Source organism: Salmo salar, chromosome 03 (assembly GCF_965601325.2).
Source record: "Salmo salar chromosome 03, fSalSal1, whole genome shotgun sequence".
Classification (NCBI taxonomy): domain Eukaryota; kingdom Metazoa; phylum Chordata; class Actinopteri; order Salmoniformes; family Salmonidae; genus Salmo; species Salmo salar.
In genome coordinates this window covers 21,635,376-21,648,433 of record NC_138293.1, presented here as the reverse complement: position 1 = coordinate 21,648,433, position 13,058 = coordinate 21,635,376, and the positions used below count along the sequence as shown (strand labels likewise).

The following is a 13,058-nucleotide window of genomic DNA, read 5'->3' as shown; positions in this document are numbered from 1 at the left end:
ACTCTTAGGCCATGAGAAACATGATTCTCTGGTCTGGTGAAACCAAGATTGAAGTCTTTGGCCTGAATGCCAAGACTGGGCAGGGACTGGGAGACTAGTCAGGATCTAGGACACGATGAACGGAGCAAAGTACAGAGAGATCCTTGATGAAAACCTGCTCCAGAGCACTCAGGACCTCAGACTGGGGCGACGGTTCCCCTTTCAACAGGACAACGACCCTAAGCACACAGCCAAGACAACGCAGGAGTGGCTTCAGGACAAGCCTCTGAATATCCTTGAGTGGCCCAGCCAGAGCCCGGACTTGAACCTGGAGAGTCCTGAAAATAGCTGTGCAGCAACGCTCCCCATCCAACCTGACAGAGCTTGAGAAGACTCCTCGGGGCTGTGAACACTGCCAAAGATGCTTCAACAAAAAGTACTGATTAATTGTTCTGAATACTTATGTAAATGTGATATTTCCATTTTTATTAGCAAACATTTCTAAAAAACCTGTCTTTGCGTTGTCATTATGGGGTATTGGGTGTAGATTGGGGGGACAATTTAATACATTTTAGAGTAAGGCTGTGACCTAACCTTTTCAAGATTTTAAGCGGTCTGAATAATTTCCCGAAGGCACTGTATAGTTTGTGCGTAGCACTTCGTTCAATTTATCGAATCAGTTTTCTTGCTCAAACTGTGAGCAACACCTGTCAAACTCAGACATTCATTCTCAACACAGGGATGTCGATTTGCACGTGACTAGTATTATCAGAGGACCTTGGCTTTTTCCAATAAACAGTACGTTATTCTGGCTGGATTTGTTATTCTCCTGCCATGTAAAAATTTCAGTCATCGCAGATTCGGACAGGACTAAAATGACAGATGTGGTGTTTTTATGCTCGTGTACATAATTACATTATCCGACCTCCCCCAGTAAAACTAATCTCGTCTGAATAGGGCTAAAGTCACCATTGGCCTCATGATGAAATCCCTAAGCGGTTTCCTTCCCCTCCGGCAACTGAGTTAGTATGAACACCTGTATCTTTGTATTGACTGGGCGTATTCATACACCAAGTGTAATCAATAACTTCACCATGCGCCATGATTTTAAATGTCAACTTTTTTATTTTAACCCATCTTCCAATAAGGCCCCTTAGTGAGGCATTGGGAAACGTCTTTGGTTGAATCTGTTTTGAAATTCACTGCTTGACTGAGGGACCTTAAAGAATTGTATGTGGGGTACAGCGACGAAGTAGTCGTTCAAATCATGATAAATACTATAATTGCACACAGGGTGAGTCAATGCAACTTATGTGAGTTGTTAAGCAAATGTTTACTTCTGAACTTGTTGGTGCTTGTCATAACAAAGGGGTTGAATAATTGACAACACATTTAATCTTTTCATAATTTTATTTTTTAGAAAAACATAATTCCACTTTGACATCAATCACATGTATTTATGAAGCACTTCTTACATCAGCTGATGTCAAAGTGCTGTACAGAAACCCAGCCTAAAACCCCAAACAGCAAGCAATACAGGTGTAGAAGCACGGTGGCAGGGAAAAACTCCCTAGAAAGGCCAGAACCTTGGACAAAACCTAGAGAGGAACCAGGCTATGAGGGGTGGCCAGTCCTCTTCTGGCTGTGCCAGGTGGAGATTATAACAGAACATGGCAAAGATGCTCATATTGACCTGCAGGGTCAAATAATAATCACAGTGGTTGTCGACGGCACCTCAGGAGTAAGTGTCAGTTGGCTTTTCATAGCCGATCATTCAGAGTATCTCTACCGCTCCTGCTGTCTCTAGAGAGTTGAAAACAGAAGGTTTGGGACAGGTAGCACGTCTGGTGAACAGGTCAGGGTTCCATAGCCGCAGGCAGAACAGTTATAACTGGAGCAGCAGCACAACCAGGTGGACTGGGGCCAGCAAGGAGTCATCAGGCCAGGTAGTCCTGAGGCATGGTCCTAGGGTTCAGGTCCTCCAAGAGAGAGAGAATTAGAGCATACTTAAATTCACACAGGACACCGGATAAGACAGGAGAAATACTCCAGATATAACAGACTGACCCTAGCCCCCGACACACAAACTGCCACAGCATAAATACTGGAGGCTGAGACAGGAGGGGTCAGGAGACACTGTGGCCCCGTCTGACGATACCCCCGGACAGGGCCAAAGAGGCAGGATATAACCCCACCTACGAGGAATGGGAGATTCCGATTTAAAAACAAATGTGTGTGTATATATATTTATTTATTTATTTTCTGGGTCAAGGTTTGGCTTTTTCAAGAGAGGCTTTATTACTTCCTCTTTTAGTATGCAGCTTGAAGGCTTAGAGGCCATGATTATTTTCATCATTGTGTCAAGAGATATAGTACTAAAACACGTGTCTCCCTTGATCCTAGGTCCTAGCAGAGTTGTGCAGATTTAAAGAGGAGTCCGTAATTTGATTATGGGGTTTTGTGTGTAGGCCAGTGACACAATCTCAATTGAATCTATTTTAAATTCAGGCTGTAACATTTTTGAAAAAGTGAAGGGGTGTGAATACTTTCAGAAGGCACTGTAGGTCTACTGATTTTAATCAGTGTTGACAGTTGAGTAGTCAACTGCTGCTTTCTGTGTAGAAAAGCCCAATTTTATATCATTTTGTACAGCTGATCAAATTTTTGTACACTTTTCATTTCTCTACAATAAACCGCCTCTAATGTCATTTTAGAGAATTTGACAGTACTTCCAATCAGCCTCACAACCACAGACCAAATGTGACCACGCCAGCCCAGGATCTCCCCATCCGGCATTTTGACCTGCGGGATCGTCTGAGACCAGCCACCGGGACAGCTGATGAAGCTGTGGATTTGCACAACCAAAGAATTTCTGCACAAACTGTCAGAAACCATCTCGATAGCTTATCTGCTTGCTTGTTGTACTCACTAGGCTCTTGACCTGATTGAAGTTCGGCATTGCGTCCGACTTCAGTGGGCAAATGCTCACCTTCGATGGCCACTGGCACGCTGGAGAACTGTACTCTTCACAGGCGACTCCTGGTTTCAACTGTACCGGTCAGATAGCAGACAGTGTGTGGGCAAGCGTTTTGTTGACGTCAACGTTGTGAACAGAGTGCCATGGGGTTATGGCATGGGCAGGCATAAGCTACGGACAACGTACATAATTGCATTTTATCGATGGCAATTTGAATGCAGAAATACCGTGATGAGATACTGAGGCCCATTGTCGTGCCATTCATCCGCCGCCATCACCTCATGTTTCAGCATGATAATGCACAGCCCAATGTCGCAAGAATCTGTACACGATTCCTGGAAGCTGAAAATATCCCAGTTCTTCCATAGCCTGCATACTCACCAGACATGTCACCCATTGAATATGTTAGATGGTCTGGATCGACGTGTACGACAGTGTTCCAATTCCCGCCAATATCAGGCAACTTTAAAGAGTGGGACAACATGCCACAATCAACAGCCTGAAGAATGTGAAGGAGATGCAAATGGTGGTCACATCTGATACTGACTCGTTTTCTTGTCCACGCCCCTACCTTTTTTTAGAAGTATCTGTGACCGACAATGCATATCTGTATTCCCAGTCATGTAAAATCCATAGATTATGGCCAAAGGAATTGACTGATTTCCTTATGAACTGTAACTCAGTAAAATCTTTGCAATTGTTGCGTCTTTATATTTTTGTTCAGTGTCATTAACAACTTTGGCTTGCTTATATAGGCTAGAGCAGGTACTACCTGTTTTCTGAAATGGGTGCGAGAGGGATGTTTCGAACGTGGCTCGCACTTTCATGACGTGCTGAAACCCCATATTCTCAACCACCGAGAATGGGCGCATAAACACCTATCGCTCTTGTAATTTCTTTTGGTACGGTCAGAATCGACTGCGAAAAGCTGCTTGAATGCAGAGGAGACAATTGTCTCTTTTGCGTTTCTGTCTTGCTTTGGTGGTAGGAATAGTGGGGTGATTTCGGTGTAAATGTGTCAACATGTTTGAGGTGTTGGCAGCTGCATAGGCTATTATCGTTGAACAGTGGTGACGTACTGTTGAAGTTTCTTCCATAACTCTGTCCATCGCCGTTGAAATCTACTGGGAAGCCAGAATGTTCCCAAACTGGAGAGTTAAACAATGGAGAATCCTCCTGGTTTATCAACCCCAACACTCACCATATTGAGATAAAAACAGCTGCATTAGGCCTTTAAAACCTGTTAAGGACAGACGTTCCGCCTGCGGAACCCCTAGCCAACAGCTAATGGCATCGCACGGCGCGAAATACAAAACCAACTAAAATACCACAATTCAATTTTCTCAATCAACTATTTTTCAACTATTTTACACCGTTTTAAAGATAAGACTCTCCTTTATCTAACCACATTGTCCGATTTCAAAAAGGCTTTACAGCGAAAGCAAAACATTAGATTATGTGAGGAGAGTACCCTGCCAAAAATAATCACAGCCATTTTCAAAGCAAGCATATATGTCACAAAAACCAAAACCACAGCTAAATGCAGCACTAACCTTTGATGGTCTTCATCAGATGACACTCCTAGGACATTATGTTATACATGTTTTGTTCAATCAAGTTCATATTTATATCAAAAACCAGCTTTTTACATTAGCATGTGATGTTCAGAACTAGCATACCCACCGCAAACATCCGGTGAATTTACTAAATTACTCACGATTAACGTTCACAAAAAACATTATTTTAAAACCTCTTCAGCGTCTCGTCCCGTCAGTGGGATCAAAATCCAGCGAAAAATCATATCGCCATTAGCATAACAAAATTTAATAATGTTTTATTTTTCAAATTATATCGTTTTATAGATACACCTCTCCTGAATCGACCCACGTCGTCCGATTTCAAAAAGGTTTTACAGGAAAAGCAAATCATTAGATTATGTTAGGAGTCCATCGTAAAAAGCAGCAACAGCCATTTTCCGACCAACCACATGCATCACAAATAACCAAAAAACAGCTAAATGCAGCACTAACCTTTTTACAAACTTCATCAGATGACACACCTAGGACATCATGTTACACAATGCATGCATTCTTTTGTTCAATAAAGTTCATATTTATATATGAAAACAGCATTTTACATCGGCGTCTGACGTTGACTAACTATTTTCCCGTCAAAAGCATCCGATGAAACAGTGCTACAATTTACTGAATTACTATTCGAAAACATGTTTAAAATGTAATATTGTCATTCTAAGATTTATAGATGAATATCTCTTGAAAGCACCTGTCATACCAGATTTTAAAATAACTTTACTGGGTAATCACACTTAGCGATAAAAGGGGATGCGATACTCAGAAAATGAGCTAGTAAATACAGCTCGGCGCCATCTTGGAACAATCGCATATCACATCTAATGTTGTATAATATTGTCAATAATCCCTTACCTTTAGTTGTCTTCATCAGAAAGCACTTCCAGGCATCCCAGGTCCACAACAGATGTATTTTCGGTCGAAAAAGTCCATCCTTTATGTTCCATTAGCTTGCTGTTGTTAGCGCGTCCGAAGGGTGTATCCAACTACTCTGCCGTGCGCGCCACAGCTGTTTCGAAATAATACTTTTTCACATTTAGGTTTGTTCAAACATGTCAAACGTTGTATAACAAATCTTCAGGGCCTGTTTCAACAAGAGAGCCAATAAGATTCGAGGGGGATGATTTCATTGTGTTTCAAAACGTTTCCAAAGGTGGGGGTAGACAGGGCCGCCGGCGTCATAATGGTGATGGCCCTCCCGCAGTGACCAATTTCCAACGCGTCTCATTCACTGAGTTTCGACAGTAGAAGGCTCAAAACACTTTGTAAAGACTGGCGACATCTTTTGGAAGCAATAGGAAGTGCTCAATGAACGATTTCTCACGGTGTGAATAATAGGCGACGACGTGAAGTTGAGTCCACAATTCAGAATTCCACTTCCTGGTTCAATCGGTCTCGGGGTTTTGACGTTGAAACCAGAGTTGCAAACACTTGTTGATATTCTGATCTTTGTGGCAATTCATATCTGCCAGTGAAATACTTTAACACGTCTTCTCTTGAGATTAAAGGTCATACGAGCCAAGAATGCCCCACCCCAATACTCAACTGGTGGACCAAATGACCCAGAACGTGGTCAATATGGACCGCAGGTTGGGCTTCGACCCCTGGTATCATATGAACACAAAACATGGAAGAATGTGTAGAATTGCAGAAAATTAGCTTTTAAAACGGCAAAAAAATATCTGCTCCATGTTAAATGTGTATAATTGCGGGAAATTTGCTTTAAACTGCAAAATGTTCTCTCTGCCAACAAGAGGGGTGTGAAGTTTTTTTGGGGGGGAGGGGGGCGCATGGGTTGTGAGGTGGGCGTTTACTACGCTGTGTAATTACATTATCCATCTAGACCTTTTGCCACCTAGGAAATTTGTGTCTGGACCTTCTCAAATAGTACTTGAGTACCCCTGGCCTAGACGATATCCAAAACAAATAGCAATACACTAAATTCATACATTTTCTGTTTTCAGTTGTAAACACAATACCACACATTTTTCCAAAGTATTCAATAATGTTGCTGTGCATTTCCAATGAAATCAAGGCATTAGAATATACCAGAGGGCTTACGCTGGTTTTTGTTGAGCAAAACGCGCCAGCGAGACTAACGCTGCGTACAGAGCCCTCGTCTCACTCGCCCTCCACGCACTGTAGGCTACAATACCTTGAGTTTCCCTGTATGTTTGATTTTCATTAAATCATACATGGTTGTTTTTCTGGCCTAAAATACATTAGTTCATAAGGGAAGATGATTGTGTGTATAGCCTACAGAATTCTGATCAGTTATACCATTCATGCCAAAATATTCGGATCAGGTAAAAGCAGACATTGGCAAGAGACCAGGCTTTATGGAATCTAGGTCAATACTTCAAAAATGTTTAGTTATGAAATGCCCACCTTGTACCAATGTTTGTCCTCTGTAGTTGCTTGCACATCTTTGTTTTCTGAAAGCCATACTTTTTCAATAATTGTTAATCAAATACCAGTACCGACTGTTTCCTTGTTGAGATTCAATTGGCGCATTTGTTCGGCGTTGCCATCTTAGAGCAACAGCAATGAGCAAACAGTCGGTGGTTGCCTGGCGGGCTACTTTTTCTATTTGGCTGGCTACTCGATGTGCTTGAGGAAAACATTGCAATGGGATTTAAAAAAATGTAATCACTTTAATTAATTTTTTATTGGCTAAAAGCTGGCTTTTACCGGCTAAAGGAAACCCTGTTCCACTGGTGGTTTGTAGTGATTTGCGATGACGGTAATTATTTGTTGCTGTAAAGTGCATAATCTGCCAGGTGCCTGGTCCAAACTAGCCCCCAGACTTTGAAACTGAAGAATAGGAATTTTTAGTTACGAAACTGGTATGAGTTAAGCCTACATATTGCCTTGGATATAAAGTGTACTTGGGTTTTGCACCTGGGGAATAGCCTAGTAAATCGGTGACTGACGACCATTCCAGCACTTTTACCCTGGCCTTGCCAAGTCCTGCTGTTTTATTTTCCAGTCCTTTGAGTACTAGAAAAACAATCGCATAAAAACTCTGAAGGTGATTCTGTTTCTATCCGTAATGATTTCACCCTTGATTTGTTCCGAGCCTCACGGATAAGATAGCAGTCTGTCACAGTGCTTGAGATTCACTCTGACTTATGTACTCCACTCTAGGCGTCAATTACCTCAACTTCCAGCTGACCCTGTCAATTTACCTATTATGTGGTCTGACTTGATTGTTAAATGGGCAGAGGTATGTTCATTCATTTGACCTCATTCCTCTACTCCTCTCTGTGGTCCTGTGTGGCACAGTTGATAGAGCATGGTGACTGCAATACCAGGATCGAGGGTTTGTTTCCCGCTGGGGGCCACCCATATGAAAATGTTTGCATGATTGTAAGTCGCTTCAGATAAAATTGTCTGCTGAATGTGTTGATTATTATTAAGATCTCTTTTTCTAGGAACACCATCTCCAGAGGGCCATGTCGGCTCAGTCAGTGTATGGAGAGAAACACAACATGGTCATCCCCGTCCCGGAGGCAGACGGCAACATCGCCTACTACGAGTCCCTCTACCCCGGGGAGTTCAAGATGCCAAAGCAGCTTATTCACATACAGCGTGAGTAGTGGACCTGGCTGCAAGTCTCTAGTACCCTATACTACCGCTCAGTCCCAAATCGCCCCAAACACCCTCCCTATGCACTTTGGGCAATCTGACAGGATTTGATTGGTATAAGTAATATGATGAATCTTCCACCTAGCCTATCAGAGGGCCTGGTGGAACTGTTTCCATATTGATTGCAGCTGGCAGATCCTCTGAGATCACAAGTCCCTAGGACGTTGGGTCTAGGTGTCCATTTGGTTGTACCTCCTCAGCCTGGTTTATGGAGAGGTGTTGATAACATCTGTATATGTGGGTTATCTGTTGCTAGGCAATAGAGTGATGAGTAGTTTTAATGCCCTGATATCAGGAGCTGGTGGCGAAAAGTTTCATTAACCAATCCATATACAATCTCGAAGTCAGCTGTAACTGTCGATAGTAAAACGTTGTTTGAGTGAACCTGAATCCGGAAAATGAAAGGTCAAGTTGCTTCTGTAGACTCCTCCTCCCCACCACTATATGGCAAGGAGTTTTGTTGGTAGTAGTTGGGACTTCTAAGGCATAATTCTCAAACGTTGTGGGATCTAGCCTTAGTAGTAATTTAGTAGGCCTAATCCTCTTGTACATGAATCATACTATTTGTTATTGCTCAAGATAAGAGCTCAGCTAAATATTATTTCCTGGGCTTTTGCCATTATTGTCCGATGTGAGATGGGCCTGGAAATTGCCAGGGTACTCACTAATATTATCACCATACTTAGGTGCCGATTCGATAATGTGCTCTGATGATCCAAACATATTGCTCACCATATGTCTGATGATCCAAACATATTGCTCACCATATGTCTGCTGCAGAGAGGAAAGACTAAAACTAGTTTTGATCAGTCAGTGAAATAAGTTCTGAAAGTTGTTGGCTCACTATTTATAAAGATGGGATGAAAAATAGGTACAGCCAACTAGCGCTAGCTAACGCTACCTACAGTAGCAAAACAATTGTTACTTAGAGTCAAATATCTATATCCTCCCAAAATAATATTGCGATATGTAACTTGATTTTTTTCCCCCACAACTTTTTCTGTGTCATTATAGCTAGGCAATTACGTTAATTCATGTTACCTTGTTAGTAGAGGCTGCCGGAAACTCAATCTAACATGATTGGAATTTAAATGAAGGTGTGTTTGTTTTGGATTCAGGATTGTGATCAGTCTTGGGCTTTGAAAGTGTCATTGGCTAAATTTTAAATGCAGTTGCCAAGATGCTGCCATGAAGTTTCTCTGGCTCGATTTGCTGAACCGACCAAATGTAAATTAATCACTTTACCCCAATCAATACAACCATTGCTTTAGTCAGAATTGAAATACTAGTAGCTCGGGACATAAGTCAGCATTATGTCAAACTGGGAAGATGGGCTAGAAGGTCTCTCGTATCCCGTAATAGGAAAGGGGAGCATCTAGCTCTAATTTTGAACTGTTGAAATGGAAATGCATTGGCTTAAGCACCAGGCTACTGTGATGCTACTACGTTAGCATGTGTGCTCAGTGGTAACAGGAGAGCTACACTGGGGCGTCATGGATGCGTAGCTTTTGCCGGCGTGGGCAGACCTTAAGCGTTCTCTGGTGTGAGCCACATGCCAAATTCTTGAAAATAGAACCAGTGTGTAAATTTACTAGGCTGTTGTAGCCATCAATTGTTTTATTAACAATCAGTCACCCATATTAGCAAACGTATTTCATTTCAAACTTCACATTTCTCTAGTATAGGCTACTTATCATCATGAACAATATCAGAAAGTACCTGTGAAAATGATCGGTATGGTCTGTCTAACTTTAGATTTGTACTCCATTCCCATTCTCGTGTCTGAAGTTCACACCTCTCCCTCTCTCACCTGTAGCTTTCACCCTGGACACGGAGCAGCCGGACTATGACCTGGACACAGAAGACGAGGCGTTTGTGAACAAGCTAAAGAAGAAGATGGAGATCACCTTCCTGCAGTTTGAGGAGATGGTCGACCGTCTGGAGAAAGGCAGTGGGCAGCAGGTAAGTCTTGGATCTGCATCCCAAATGGCACGCTATTCCCTACATATAGTGCACTACTTTTGACGGGAGCCCTAAGTGCCTTGGTCAAAAATAGTGCACTACACGGGGAATAGGGTGTCAATTGATGGGAGAAGAGGGAGTAGCCGACAATGGGCTGTCATAGCATCAGACTAGCATCCTGTCCAGGGGGTGTCCTGTCTTGCACATCAAGCGTGTCACGCTACAGAAACCAGAAATGGTTACTCTACAGTCAGGGGATCAGAACAGAGACCCTGCCACCTCCCAAATGTGACCCCCTGCTCCTCCCTCACTTCTTCCCCCGATCAGGCGGTGAGCCTGCAGGAGGCCAAGCTGCTGTTGAAGGAGGATGACGAGCTGATCAAGGAAGTGTTTGACTATTGGACCAGGAAGAGGAAAAACGGCAAGCACAGCACGCTGCACCCCACTGTGAAGCAGGAGAAGAGGGACGGCTCCAGCACCTCAGACCCCTACGTGGCTTTCCGCAGGAGGACGGAGAAGATGCAGACCAGAAAGGTAGGATCCCACCTCTAAACCAGGGGCAAGTCAAATTTTATTTGTCACATGCGCCGAATACAACAGGTGTAGACTTTACCGTGAAATGTTTACTTACAAGCCCTAACCAACAATGCAGTTAAAACATATGTATAATATAGATATCAAATCATTAAAGAGCAGCAGTAAAATAACAATAGCGAGGCTATATACAGGGGGTACCGGTACAGAGTCATGTGCTGTGGCAGTGGTTAGTCGAGGTAATATGTACATGTGTAGGTAGAGTTATTAAAGTGACTATGCATAGATAATAACAGAGTAGCAGCACTAAAAGGGGGGGGGCAGCAATGCAAATAGTCTGGGTAGCCATTTGATTAAATGTTCAGGAGTCTTATGGCTTGGGGGTAGAAGCTGTTTAGAAGCCTCTTGGACCTAGACTTGCCGTGCGGTATCAGATTGAACAGTCTATGACTAGGGTGGCTGAAGTCTGACAATTTTTATGGCCTTCCTCTGACACCGCCTGATATAGAGGTCCTGGGTGGCAGAAAGCTTGGCCCCAGTGATTTACTGGGCTGTTCGCACTACCCTCAAGAGGCCGAGCAGTTGCCATACTAGGCAGTGATGCAACCAGTCAGGATGCTCTTGATGGTGCAGCTGTAGGACCTTTTGAGGATCTGATGACCCATACCAAATCTTTTCAGTCTCCTGAGGGGGAATAGGTTTTGTCGTGCTCTCTTCACGACTGTCTTAGTGTGTTTGGACCATGATAGTTTGTTGATGTGGACACCAAGGATCTTGATGCTCTCAACCTGCTGCGCTACTGCGTCGTCGATGAGAATGGGGGCGTGCTCGGTCCTCCTTTTCCTGTAGTCCACAATCATCTCCTTTGTCTTGATCACATTGAGGGAGAGGTTGTTGTCCTGGCACCGCACGACCAGGTCTCTGACAAAATTATAAGGGGTAGTTGACATGATTCCCGTACACAGATAAAGCCTAGTCCTGGTCAATAGAAATTCCTGTTGAGCATGGTTTTTAGTTTAGGACTAGGCTTTATGTGTCCAGGAAACTGGCCCCAAGTGTGTGTGTGTGTGTGTGTGTGTACCCCTACGCATTTCCATTTCAACTAATCATAGGCTTACCCTAGGTTATTGACAGCAGATGAGTCAATTAATGGTGAAATTGCCCCCCTCAGAACCGTAAGAACGAGGAGGCTGGGTATGAGAAGATGCTGAAACTGCGGCGGGACCTGAGCCGAGCCGTCACCATCCTGGAGATGATCAAGAGGAGGGAGAAGAGCAAGAGAGAGCTGCTGCACCTCACCCTGGAGATCGTAGAGAAGAGGTGGGTACTACTCATAGATGTACAGTAGTTATTTATTTATTTTTAAGTCATGTTGCTAGGATGCCAGTCATCTTAGTCAGGACAACTTTCATTCTGGAAACTGATTAAATGTGGTAAAATATTGTATACAACAATGCATTTGTAGATATCTGCTTGGGTATATGTTTGCTAGCTAGCCAGCTTGCCAACCATTAATTAGGCCTATACGATCTCTGGTACTACTGTAGTGGAATGGTTGGGATCTGTTTAAGAGACTAGAGTTGGACTTCTGTTGCAAAACAGTGTTTTAAATCAGTTTTGATTGTCTGGTGATTTGATCGAGATCCAGTTGAGTTATTCAACTGGTCGATTATAACTTGACTTTGCCCTTCCAGGAACGTTATGTCGGACTTCGGTGGTGAGATCATGGCTGAAGTGCTGGCCCAGCGAGCTCTGGCCAAGCCTGCCCATATTATTCCCCTGGCGCCGCTGACCAACAGCAACCAGTACAGACATCAGGACCACATGGACCACAAGGAGTACAAGTCCAACAAGGTGTGTGTGTGTGTGTGTGTGTGTGTGTGTGTGTGTGTGTGTGAGAGAGGAAAAAAAGAGGTCGATCTCATTGGTCCAGATTCACATAGTGTCTCGTAGTAGGAGTGCTGCTGATCTAGGATCAGTTTTGCCTTTTGGATCACAATGGAGAAAGTGACCTGATCCTAGATCAGCATGTCTGCTCAGAGATACTTTGTGAGTACGGGCCAATGACTCAAAGGCTTTTTCCTGCTTTCCCCCAAACAATTGCTAGCAAGTGAGTGACGAATTGAAATGTCTGTCATTCCCTTCTAGCCGGAGAAGACTGATGTCGTCAGGCAGAAGAGGAAGTATGAGAGGAAGCCTAAAGTCTTACCCCTGTCAGCTGCTGCCCCTCACTACTCTGGCCCCTCTGTGTTCAACGCTAAGGACGTCCACCAGTATGACTTCCCCAGCTCAGATGATGAGCTGCACTCCCAGGTAGGCAGAGCGGTTAGACATGGGCTGCTTCCCAAATGGACCCCTAGACCCAGCGT

General features: G+C 43.6%; 1 protein-coding gene across 1 annotated transcript in view; it reads left to right on the top strand.

Annotated features, from left to right (window-relative positions):
• LOC106599517 (enhancer of polycomb homolog 1) overlaps window positions 1-13,058 on the top strand; it is a 41,373-nt gene that overhangs the window by 15,744 nt on the left and 12,571 nt on the right. Inside the window, 6 exon segments of the mRNA XM_014190795.3 lie at window positions 7,980-8,136; window positions 10,010-10,155; window positions 10,483-10,689; window positions 11,861-12,009; window positions 12,384-12,543; window positions 12,838-13,002. Of these exon segments, the coding sequence (XP_014046270.3) occupies window positions 7,980-8,136; window positions 10,010-10,155; window positions 10,483-10,689; window positions 11,861-12,009; window positions 12,384-12,543; window positions 12,838-13,002 (984 nt within the window).